This window comes from Tenrec ecaudatus, chromosome X, assembly GCF_050624435.1.
Source record: "Tenrec ecaudatus isolate mTenEca1 chromosome X, mTenEca1.hap1, whole genome shotgun sequence".
Taxonomy (NCBI): Eukaryota; Metazoa; Chordata; class Mammalia; order Afrosoricida; family Tenrecidae; genus Tenrec; species Tenrec ecaudatus.
The window spans coordinates 103,834,123-103,847,958 of record NC_134548.1 but is presented as its reverse complement, the minus strand read 5'-3'; the positions used below and the strand labels follow the sequence as shown (position 1 = coordinate 103,847,958).

Here is a 13,836-nt window from a genome sequence, read left to right as displayed (position 1 = left end):
TGCGAACTAGACGGGACTCAAGAAAGTGCTACATGCCCTATGTTCCACACGTTATTCCAGATTACCACTTTTGGAAAATGCTGTTCAAGTTTAAGGCAGCTGTCTAAAAGTTTAAGCACAGAGGTGCACATTAAAATTGATTAATTTTCAAATAGACAACTAAGAGGACTACTGGAAATTGACAGATTTAGTGAAGATTCAGGGGAAAAAAATAAACATTATATACTAGGAGAAAAATGCATCACCAACAAAATTTTTCAACGATATTTTGACTAGGCTTACTCAGATCTATTAATAGGATAATTATTCTTTCAAGGTATAAAAACAATATAAAACGAGACCCAATGAACCCAAACTCAGTGGAAATGCCTTTTTTCCAAGGTCTTCCAAGTATTCTGCCTTCTCCAGCAAATTCTGTCTTACTCAGGTTCTAGTTTTCACAGGCGTTACTGCATTTTATTTTTTGGTTTTATATCCCTATCATATGCATTCAATAGCAGCTTCTTATGTACGGAACCCATCATCTCAAATGCAGGATCAAAAATCAATAGCTACATGCTTCAATGGAGATGATTCCGGTTGTTTCTAATACCAGATAGCCAATAAATGCTTTTAAATTGCTGACCACTAATATACAAATATTCAACTATTGAGAGAAAACAGACTAAATATTTCCCATATATCCAGCATTGCCTTTACACAACAAACCAAATAAGTTACTATGAAACTGATGCCCTAATGGATAATTTAACCTTTCTATGTATAATGAGAAACTGTATAAATTTTTATAACATTGCAATAAGCTAGGACGTAGTTTACATACTGTACATATTTATAAGTTTATTATCATTTTACTTGCTTGAATGAGCCTTGTTACAACTATGCAATGACTGAACAAGCCAAAGTCCATTCCCAATTCAAAATTATCACAGAGAAAAGTTGCCATCTGCTAAGGTTGTTTTTGCCAGAAAAAAATTCTAGCTTAATGGTTTGTATTAATACCCTACAAGTAAAGAGAACATTTCAGTTAAGAATAAAGTTAATGAGTCTTGCAACTATACCTTGAAATACAAATGAAAGTATTTCGATGGTAAGATAATAAAAAAGTTAAATTCACTAAAATGAATACTTATATCAACATGAAAATAAATTTACATTTAATCAGATCAATGTTACTACTCTATTAAATATTCTTTCCCACATACATATATCGCAGGTCGGTTTCCAGACCACTGTAATAAAGAAACGTACACATTTTTAATGCTTCAAAGGTATATTTAAGTTATATTTACAACATAATAGAAATATTAAGCCCTGGTAGGCCTGTAGGGTAAGCATTAGAATGTGAACCACAATGTTGGTGGTTCAAAACCACCAGCTACTCTGTTATCTGTTTCAGTACAGCTTTACAGACCCAGAAACCCTCAGGAACAGTTCTACTCTGTTCTACAGGATCGTGATGACTGGGTACTGACGATGCCAGTGAGTTCTGCATTAAGACCATGTAAGTAGTATTATTAATTAATTTGAAATATGTTGAGAAAATACTAACATGTTATCCAAACAGAAAGTAAGCACATTCTCCTGGAAAAATAAATGGCACATAGAGAATTGCTTCTGGTTATGTAAAATTCATTCTTTTCAGTGCACTAAAATACAATAAAAGTGGCATGTCGATAATACATGGATATATAGCTAATGTCAATGTAATGGAGTTACATCTTTTGAGTAATAATTAGAAAATACTTCACTCTCACTAACTTAAAGATATGAAGATACCAGTTTATCAAATACTAGTTATTGCTTACCAAATACTAAGAATACGTAAGACATCTTGGGTGGCACTGTGGGCTAAGTGCCTGGCTCGTTAAAACCTACCAGCTGCTCTCCAAGACAGAGATGACACCGTTGCTGCCATAAATATTTATTGTCTCAGGAGCTCTAGGGGACATTTCTGCTCTGACCTCTCAGGAGCTCTAAGGGACATTTCTGCTCTGACCTCTCAGGAGCTCTAAGGGACATTTCTGCTCTGACCTATAGGCTAGCAATGAGTGAACACCAACCCTATGGCAATGGGAACAGATATTTAATTGATGATAAACCATATAAGATGAATAGTCCTAGCACAAGGTCATGTCTACTATGATTTTCTAAGAACTGCCTTGTTATAGAAACATATATTACATGAATATTGGGCATTCAAAATCAATTTAATTATGTTATTTTGTTATGTCACTACACTATTGCTGCCCTTTACAGACAACAGGAACAAAATTAAGCAAAATTTAAGTAATTGTTACTATTTACAACTGTAAATTAAATTTTAAGATAATTAACATAAAAAGCATAAAACATTATTACTTAATTATGAAAATGAAATACCCACTGAGTAGGTTCTGAATTCACAGGAAAAAAATTCAAACCTGCTATCATAATTAGTTTTCTTAATTACTATTCATTTCCAGAAAATGTATTTAGTGCTTTGCATAATTCATTATCTAATCTCATCCCTATGAAAAAACCATAAAAGGCAAATGCTATTATCCTAAATCTACAGATGATGACACGGAGGCTGAACACAACTAAATAAGTTTAAGAGGCCACCCAACATGGAGGAAACCCAGGATTCTATCTTACTTCTTTAAACATTTCATATTTGAGATTTCTCCTAAATTCCAGTAATAAATTCACAAAACAAGTTTAAGAGGGTTAGGAAATACAATTTAGTTTGTGTATCAGGATTAGTACATGCAGAATATCAAGCTTTGACAGTTTCAATAGAAAAGCATAAAATAATTTAAATAACAATCTCTATGAAAGAGCTATAATAGTATATAAAAGAATGCAAAACAGAAAATGAAAAAGAAAAAAACAGAAGAAAGGTAAAAGGAAAAAAATGACTCGTGAAGTGGATTACATTCCACTTGAAACACGTCCTCAACAGTAAAGTAGAGGCAGCATCCACCATCTAATAAGAATGACATCTTTCCTCCCTCTCCTCCCTGCCATCCACTCCTGATTCAGCATGTGTGATGTGTGTTCATATACACAGACACACATACTACAGCAGTAAGATTATTAAACCCAAGTTAAACAAATTCCAATTAAATAAAAAATGAAAGGAAGTTCCTCAGATCCCTAACGACTCCGATTAGCAGTCCCAAGGCTCACAACCAAGTGTGCAGCAGTCTCGTGTTTGACTAGTGGCTACCATATTGGACAACAGAGAGTAGACTAAATTTCCATCATCGCAAAAATTTCAGTGGGACAGAATTTCAATGGAGACCCATTTTTTAACACCCTTTTGCCTAATTTCTACACCTCAGTCTCCAAAGTACTATACAATTTATTTCTGAATAATACATTTTCAAAATTGATATGCTGAACTTTCAAGTACATACATTTTTAAGAGTATGATTAGTTCGATCATTGTCCTCTTCCAATGAAAATCAATCTGATTTCCAGATAATAATAATAATCAAACTCTGGATTAGAAAATCCAGATTCATATGAGTTGAAACCTAGATAGACCATAAAAATACTCTGATGCACAAGAGTCATTTAAAAGTAAAGAAATGGAAAACCTGGAAAGACTATGAAATTGACCCTAGGTCATGTAGCTGAAACCTTGGAGTTAAGACAAGAACTCGGCCTTCACAAATTTTAGTCCTAAATTCTACCACATTTCAAAAGTCTTTTTCCACAGTATTTCTCCTTCTATTGTAGTTGTTTACAATTGCAAATTAGTCTCATGTCTACTTCAGTTTTGAATACTGATGTCATGAGAATTAAAAGTTTTAAATCGCTGGAAACCAATACTTTTTTCAACTATGTATAACTATATTAGGCTAAGACCACAATTCTTACTGTTAACTAGTAAATATAATCATTACTTACTTGTACTTGCATTTCTAATTTAATGATATCTGTATACCATGAGATTGCTATGCTATATTTAAATTATTAAGCAAATGCATATAGAGATAAAAATTCACTGATTTTTAAACATGAGAATGCATCAATATCTGTGTCCTATATTAGACTGAATTACTATTGATTTTTCCACTATGTTATGAGTCTTCCCTTACTAAAATAATATATTCTGTTTCTCAATACTCATCTTCAATCTTTATTGATATAATGTTCTTGTCTCAGCTTTTATGGGTGGTAATATAACAATAAAATTCACTGCCATGAAGACAATGCTGACTCAGAAAGCTATACAACAGAACAGAACACCCTTGGTGGGTTTCCAAGACTATAGTTACAGTATCAGAAAGCCTCAGCTTTCTCCAAAGACGGCTTTGAACTACTAACCTGCAGGTTAGTAGCCCAACTTGTAAACCATTACATCACCAGGAAGGGTAGTATCTAATATAAAAGCAATTAGATTTCAAACTTTCTAAGAGACAGGCATATCTATTATTTCTTTATGGTTTTATTTGTAAACTTTAATACCTCTCCCCACCATAAAAATGGCTAAATACAGTCAGTGAATAGCATTTAAATATGTACGTTTTATTGGTAAGATGTATTTCATTACTCTCCCCCCAATGTGCTCCATCTCTTGCCTTAGGGGTAAAAAAGGTGAAATATTTGAACATTATATATTTTCACAAAATGAATGGAAAAAATGCCAGAAACTTTTATTTATTTTAACATAACAGCTACGGTAAACTAAACCATTATCTATCTGTCGGATCTCAATTCACAGAGGTAAAGAGTACAATAATTGCTAACTCTAGGGCATTCCCAGATTGACCATAATGTTATTAACCATGACAAATTGTACTTCAAAATTTTTATTGACACTGCCACATACTTGACCTTATTAAGTAGTTTGTTGGCATTAATAAGGTCTTTATTTATCCTAGCCCAGAAGGAATTAGGGGAAGGGGGAGGGGGGAGCTGGTTTAAGTCAAAATAAGTAGCAACTAAAAGAGACATGTGTATAGAATAAATGAAGTCAAAATATGTACAACGAATTCTAGTAAAAACAAGAACTGTGGGAAAATATGGCGGTAGAGGAATTAAATAGCCTAATATGTTCAGGGGGAAATGCAGTATATTACTAAAATATATAAAGACACAGGAGTTTCTGGTAAAAAAAAAATCTTCCATGGTCTTTTAATTCCATTTCCAAGGACTTTTTGAAGCCCCCTTGTAGAAGTGGAAAATGAGCAAGAGATAAAAAGTTTGAGCTAAAATTATACTTTTCTCATAAATGGGAAAATATTGTATAATAATACGTAGTGATTTCCAAGAATAATCTCCCATAAAGATAACTAAAGTAAGATCATTTAAAGGGGGTTGGAATGAAGGGTAGGAAAATATGTGGCACTCTTTTCATAAAGATGCACAACCATAAAAATCCCTATGGTGAAGGTCTACACTGCCCATACGGTTGCTGTTATTCCAAATTTATTCAAGAGTAGCAGGTATGGGTACAATGAAAAGCAGAAGCTATTTAACAGTCCAGTGAAATGATAAGAGAGAGACAATATCTTGCTCTGGAATAAAGTGGTGGCTGTGGTAGATAGAAAGGAATACTTCACCAATTAAAGAAAATACTACCTTATAAGGAATATTACAGCAGCAAAAGGAAGAATAACAAAAGGCAGTATATTATTCGTTGACTAATGAAATGACAGATGGAATAAGTGTATATTTAAAATTTATTATTGGCTTTCTAATGTGCCTGATGGCACTGTTAGGTAATTGTGGGACGGCTAATAGCAAAGTTGAGTGTTCTAACCCACCTGTCACTCTTCAGGGGAAAGATTATTTATCTAATCTCAGAAAGATTTACAGCCTTGATCAGTATGAGGTGGCATTGAATGGCTGGCAGTGGGTTTGTTTGGGAGTTGGTGTGATTAGCTTTCCAAGGAGCATTCAGGGCATTGCTGGCTCTGAGTTGGGCTGCTAATCTCAAAGTAGATGGTTCAAACCTACTAGCTGCTCTATAGGAGAAAGACGGGACGTTCGAACCCTATAAAGATTTATAGTCTCAGAAACTTTATATAAGGTTTCTTATGAAAGGCCGCATCAATGGGCTACAGCATAGGAACAATTGAGAGGAAGGTGCAGGACCATGGAGTGTTTCCTTCGGTTGTGCATAAGGTTTCAATGGGTCGGGGTCGACTCGACTCGACTCGACTCGATGGCATCTAACAACATGAGTTGCAGTAGAATATATGGAAGTCACTTTTTAAAAAAGATTTATAATTTATGCTATTCAGAAAAAATATCCGAAAGTTAACAAAGATTGGAGATAAAATAGGAATGCAGGTGAAGGGTAGAAAAGAGATTCAAGTGTGAAGGAAGAAGAAAAGGGCGGAGGTGAGTAAGAACAATCAAGGAGAGTACTGAGTTTAGAATCTACTCTGTATAGAGTTCAACATCCTAAATCTGTGAGTTAAGAGAAATGTGGAAAAGAAGAGCCAGAGGCAGGAGGATATTTGAAACTACACCAGGACAATGTTCATAGTGAAAAGTATCACACTGTGTAAGAATCAGAGAAGAAATAGCTCAGTATTAAAAAAAGAGGGGCATTAGAGAAGATAAAGAGGCAAGGGGGGGGAAAGAAAACAAGAGAGCTAAGTATCATATAAATGGGGAACTGGGGAAAGAAAGTTGTGATAAAGGAGTGATCAACTGCCAAAGGCTCTTGAAGATACTGCACCCAACATTTCGCTTCACAAATGCCCACTGTTTCTATTACGGAAGTCAATGGTAGCTCTCTCTTTTGAAATTTTGTTTTTTGGACTGACAATCATTTAACTGTGAAAAATAAACGCCGTCCTTCACAATATAGCTTTTTTTTAAACTACTGGAAAAGTATGTTAAATAAAAGATTGCTGTAGATCCATTTCAAATCACTGAGAACCTACGGACAGAAAACACAAACTTCCTTCTAAGGTTGTCAAGGCGGTAAACATGGGGCCAAGCAGCCACATCATCCTTCAATATTTGCCTTGTGGGTTCAAATCGATGACTTTTCAGTTGACAGTGGAGTGCCTTAGGCACTGCACAAAATGATGTCAGTGTATGAATATTCGATACAGCCCTTCATTGTAAAATTTCTACTAGAAAAATTCTTCTAAGGTAGAAACTACCATTAAATTGAACAGATTTCCTGAGAATTGCCAAATAAGAAACATGTAAAAATAATAATGTCTTTCCACTTTATTTGTAACCATCGATGTCTAATTTTATTTTTTAAAGCTACCTTCATAAATAAATGATAAGTGATTGGTCCCAAGGAACTATCTCATTTGTGATGGCAAGCGTCTACTAATACCTAACTTAGAAGTATATTGGGAGCAAAGTCCCAACTGCCTGTGAACCACCGTGGAGAGAAAGAAGCTACCCAGAAAAATGGTTCATACACTAGAGATTGGTTTCAGCAAAGAATGCTTTTGGAAATGAATTACTGAATTCCCACCTCTGAAATCACACTTAGGGAGAAAGACATGGTTTGCTACTCCTGTAAAGAGTTCGTCTCTGAAAACCCACAGGAGCAGGTCTACTTTGCCCTATAATGAGTCACAATTCACTCAATGGCAGCGAGCTTGGTTTTATTTTTTCTTTCAAAAATATCAACCAAACAAAATCCACTGTCAAAGCCAACTCATAATGAACCTCTAGGGCAGAGTAGTACTTTGCAATAGAGTTTCCCAAGCTATAAAATAGCAGACTCACATTTTTCTCCCATGGAATTACTTGGGGGTTCCAAACCACCAACCATTTCATTAGTTGTTGAGCTCTTTAACAACTGAACCACATGAGAGTCCCATGCTTTTTTTTTTTTTTTTTGCTAACTCAGGGGCATTATTAAACATGTTAGTGAGTCATGCTGAATACAGATTCACTCTCAGGAGCTACTGAAGTATGTAGGACTATTTGTCCTGAAACTGAATGAAATAAAATATTTCCACTTTTGAACTCTTGTTTCAGATTTTCATTATTTTCTGTCTCCGCCTTTACATGCACTGTGTCTGTATGCATGCATCTCTTGATGATTTCAGTGTAGCAGTCTGGAATAAAACTTATCCCAATATTCCAACCTGTTCTTTCTAGTCTTCTGTGGATGAAAAGAGGATAAGCAGGCTCACTGAACAGCTCAGAAGAAAGAAAATAAGAGTAAAAATACTACGATTAAAGATCAGGCCTTTCTTGATATGAGACTTCTTTGATAGAGTTTGTGACTCTTGGAAGGCCCTTTAATTTCTCTTAGTCCCAGTTTACTAATCTATAAAATAGGTATAACACTAGTCTTTCCCTTGCAGATTTAAACTAAGATAAAATGCAAAGCATTTGAACCATTGCTGTTCAATGGCTTATAAATGATTTTTCCCTAGATATCTATAAGACAGTCAGTTAGGCATTTAGAGATTTACATAAGAATAGAGAGAGGTCTATAAGCATGAATTATAAATCTGGGAAATTAGCAGAACATAATTGTCAGTTAAAGCTAGAGAAGCTCTATAAGGTAATATATGCATTCATATACACATACAGATGATTAGATGGATGTGTACATATACATGAGTGTTTACATGCCTGTAAGGAAAATGCTAATAAAGAGAATAAAGGATAGACTACAAGGAAAAAAGTATCCAAGAAATAAGAATTGAAAAAGATAAAAATTAATAGGAGGTAATCAGAGAGCATGGAGCAATAGTGGCTCCATTTTTTCAAGAAGGAGAAATATGATAACTAGGTCCATTTGATAAGGACTGTGTTAAAGAAGAAGGGTTTCGAAATCAAAGAATCATTGTTGCCCTTTTTGAGAACTGTGAAAAAATTAAGTTATCAAAGATAATTAAGAGGCAGAGAAAGTTACATATATACTCGACTATAAACTGACCCAAATATCAGCCGAGGCACCTAATCTTACCACAAAAACTGTGCTGAAAAACTCGGCTAATACATGAGTATATATGGTAAGTATAGTGGATTATTTTAGATATTTGAACTATTAGATAAAAGGCAGTAAGTGGAATAAGTAGGATCAGAAGGAAGTATTGCACTATAGATGAGACTTGAGAAAGCTACTAAGCTGAAGCACAGTCAATAGAGATCACAAGATACATGAATTACATTTTACGCATTCTGAACGACTAAAGATAATGAAAATCTCATAATGGTAACACAGTTTCATTTTAAAGATAAACTAGAAAAAATCTAGAAGATGATAATGATCTGTTTTAAACTCAAAAAATGAAAAAATATATAGTTTTTATTTAAAAATATAATTAGTGCTGTATTTTAGCAGCATTACTTCTTGAGATTGTAATAACATTTTGAGAATTCTCAAGATAGTATGGATATATAAAAAGTAATTCTGTAAAAATATAGCATACCAGTAATTTAATTTTTAAACAAATTAAACTTTTTAAAATATCTGAAATCTGCATGCTTTTGAACTTTTAGATAATAATTTTTCATCCATATTAGGTAGTCAAAAAAAGCCCAACCAAAATTCTTGTATATTCTTCTGTAAATAGTAAATTACTACTTTTATAACTTTGTAAAAAAAAAAAAAGGACATTTCATATTGTGGTTTGCATGTTTCCATCTAGAATCTGTAATTAACAATTTCTGAGCACCTAATGGCTATGAGTCCTCCATATGTTACTCATTAACAACTTGCTGGTATATCATTTGATTCCGTTCATCTTCATGAAAACTAGCACACTGTCAATCCCATCAATTTCTGTAGGGAGACTTGCTCTTTGGGGATGGTTTCACGTTTGAAATTTGGCATTGCCGTATACCTATGATGGCATTACAAAGACCAGCGTTCAAATCACAGTTCTATTTAAGAGCTGTGTGCTTTTGGCGAAGCTACTTAGCCTCTCGCCTTATCATATCCCTCATCTGTAAACTGTAACTAATAATATCTAACAGAGCTGCAATTAATTATCAAGTCATATGAATATAGTTAAATATGTAAAAATGCATGACCCAAGTATGGCAAATCATATACAAAATTTAAAGGGTATCCTTCTCACAATAGACAATTCCAAATTTCAATAGAAGCATAAACTGGTGTACAGGTCTGAAAGTCAATGATTCCAAGGAATAATACAATCTTTCCAAGAAGCTATCCAAATCACAGTTCCCAAACATTTCAGCACAAATATCACATTTCATTGAGATAAATGATAAAATGAGAGCACAGGAAGGACACAAGCCAATTTTAAAAACTGGGTGCAGAGAGAACATTATAAAAGTTTGGGTTTTTAATTTTTAATTCCCATAATACTTGGAATAGTAGAAGAAATGATTAACAAGCATATTTAAATATTTCCAAAAAATTACATAGTTACAATACTGAAAGTTCTCTTTAGACAAGCCCACTTTTCTCTGAGATATAGTTAGAAACTCTAATGGAGGTGGAAATCAAGGGGAGTCAGCGGGGACAACCAAAATCCATTATTATGCTAAAATATAAATAATACACATTATTAATATATCATATTAAAATTAATATCTAAACAGTCACTTCTTAATAATTTGATAAAATTAAATGAAGATCCTTCTATGTTGAATACTACAAAATATTTTAAGGATTAGATATAAATAATTAATGTAAAATATACATTGCACACACATCATGACATAAATGGTTTTACAATATTTCAGAGAGGGCAAACATAGTCTAAAGGAAAGTAATGATCAGACAAGACCAAAAATACCTATGATCAACTTCTGACTTAAATTGTATCAATTGAAGACAAAAATGTCTAAGTGCTTGAATACGAATTAACAGGTCCAGGTTTAGAACCCAGAGGTGCCTTGGAAAACAGACCAATAAATCTGTTTTTAAACGGTCACTACATTGGAAGTCAGGGAGTAACTCTACTCTGCACATATTTGGTTCAAACAAGTCAGAAGGGACTCAATTTCAAGAGTCAATAACATCAAGCTTTCTTACCTCAGAAACAAAATGGAATGAACATTGCTACATAGCTTAGGTAGTTGAGAGGATGAAATCAGAAAATATATACAAAATAAAATATTTAGCTCCAAAGTTCCTTTTATAAAGTTGGTCTTTTAAAGACATGTAAGCTGGGTTTTTACAAGTTTATCACATGCATCCTGACCTAACAGTTACAAGTCAGTCCACTCCATTTTGGTGAAATGGACCTTTGAACATGTGAATGAAACAAATGTATTTAAGCTACCTTGAATTTCTACAAGTCAACATACTTTATTAATGTCTGTTAAGATGACAGCATTGAAGGAGATGTTAACGTCTTCTAAACATTACTAAGACTTCAAAATTTCCAGTTTATTACATTCATTACTAAATTTAGATACAAATATTAACGATATATATAGTAGCCCCATTTTTTTCCACAGAAGTAGTGTCTCTTAACTTAAACAAATTTTTGTTACTCTCACAGAGCTCTTGCTTTTATAAATACTCAAACAACAATTTTCTATTCCATTCTAAATTTCAAATAAAATGCTATTGGCACTATACGAAATAAGTAAACGAAATACAACTCTGGAGACATGTTAAACAAAATTAACTCACCTGTAATTGTAAGGCTTCATGATTTTCTAATCCCTCAACAATGGTTGAAAAACGTTCCCGATTATTCCTTTCTGCTGCTGTAGTGATCGCTCCTAACAGCTTATCTAGGCTGTAGAGAAGCAGACAGACACACATAAGAAACATATCTTACAAACACAATACACACACGAATCAGGTTTTCTAGTCTTCCCTGATCACGTTTGGTGTTTGAGGTTATATGTGACAGTAGAAGAACCTCATAGGATTTATTAGGATGTAATATTTTTTAAACCATTACAATTGTATTTCTACCCACCTAGTTCTGTGAGACAACCACTGATTGATGGAAATTATTTTAGAACGATAATATAACAATTTAATTAAAAATATTTGAAGATGTTTTCTGGTTGATGTATCTTAAAATATGCAATAATAAACACTGAAATACTTTTTACGTTTAGTATAAGTATTTAAATATACATTAATTCTGTTTGGACATAATTATAGAAATTCAAAGAAAATTAAGATCCAAAATTACCTACAATAAGAAACTAATTTACCTGAAAAAAATATTATAGGCTATCATGATAATGTCTGAATCAAATAAATCTGATGTACTATAAACCTCTTCTAAAAAGATACCTAAAATTGTTATTAATTAATAATAACACAAAAAGCACAAACATAGCCATCAAGTTTATAGAATTCCCACAAAGGGTTTCCAAGACTGAAATCTTTATGGAAGTGGATTATCATATCTTTCCCCTATGGATCAGTTGGTAGGGTAGGATCTAAATCTTTGGCCCACAGGTTAGGTGCTAACTGTAGCAGGAGAGTGTGTATACACAGACTCACGAGGGTTCCTTAATAATTAAACCAGGTAGGTCACATTTTATGAATTTAGTATTGAAAATCCAATTGCCTCAACAATATTTCTTACTCACGTACAAATTGATTTTTTCTATTATAAAACCTCTTTATATTTGCATGTTATTTCAGCCTCCATTTTTATTGAGATAAGGCTTACTAACATTTTTGCTTATCATTTCTTGTTTGCCTTCTAAGGACACAAGTAAGCATTAACATTTTATTTGTTCTAATATGTATAAGACTCTTCTTGGTACACAAAATGATCAAAAAGATTTCAGTGTAATTTGTTAGCTGATATTTCATTTTTTTAAATCAACCACTACTAGTTGAATCTGGCACATACATACTTTCTAAATAATTACAAGAAACTTTTGGGGGAGGGGTATTAGTTTATTTCGCTGTATGAGTAATTTATGTATTTATTTACTTACCCACAACAGATAAAGTAAAATGTTATTCTAAAGTAAAACAACAAATACAATAAAATAATGTAGCTAAGCATTTACATCAAGAAGTCAATTTGCGTGTGTACAAGCTGTGCATGTACGTCTATGCACATGTGGCCAAACTAACTTTCTAAATGTTTTCCACTTTTCAGGTGATTACTTTATCCACAGAAACAAGGTTCCCAATTTGATCCCTATGAAATCAATTTCAACGAATCCCCCAGGTTTTCATGGAAGTTAACAAAGGAAAACCAAGACAAGTTGGATTTACTTAATTCCCATGTTTTCATTCCCCCACCGCCCTGGGTCACATCAAAATACTTACATGCTGTCTTCACCAACAATGCAGATAGCAGAAAGAATCTTCACTATTTCAGTCATCATGTTTGCTTGCTTGGGGTCAATGGCTCTTGCCAAGAGTAACAGACTTCTTTCCTCTCCAAGAATTCTCTGCAATCCAAACTAGAAGAAAACAAAGAAAGAACACTTCACTAAAACTGTCTATGGGGAAGGGTCAAGTAGAAAGCAAATGTTGTGAGAATGATGAGGGCAACAAATGTACAAATGTGCTTGACACATGGATGTATGGATGGATTGCGATAAGAATTGAACGAGCCCCCAATAAAATGATTTAAAAAACAAACAAAATGTCTATGGAACCCATTTTAATTAAACAAGCCAAAAAGATTTTCTAAAAATTCACAAGTTTACAAGGTGCTACCTAATGGTGTCCATGATTTTCATTCTTTCTTTCTTAAAATGAGTGAAGTGAATATAATTTTTAAGTAATACCTTTTAATTCCATAAAAATTTGGAATATCATTATTCTACCGTCCAGTTCCAAATAACCCTTGATCACTTTTATTCCTTAGTATTATCAATTAGCCAAACCTTTACAAAAATGCCATAAAAATTTAGAACGTTTATGAGAACAACCAGTATTTTTTTCAACAAAGAACATGCAATGAACAAACTGAGATGATTTTCTAACGT

General features: G+C 33.3%; 1 protein-coding gene across 2 annotated transcripts in view; it reads right to left on the bottom strand.

Moving 5' to 3' along the window:
• Positions 1-13,836, bottom strand: part of DIAPH2 (diaphanous related formin 2) — a 925,981-nt gene that overhangs the window by 705,648 nt on the left and 206,497 nt on the right. For both annotated transcript variants that reach the window (XM_075539526.1, XM_075539525.1), the window contains 2 exons: positions 13,169-13,305; positions 11,549-11,657 (listed from right to left, as the gene is read on the bottom strand). In XM_075539526.1, coding sequence (XP_075395641.1) covers positions 11,549-11,657; positions 13,169-13,305 — 246 coding nt within the window. The remainder of the gene's footprint in view (positions 1-11,548; positions 11,658-13,168; positions 13,306-13,836) is intronic.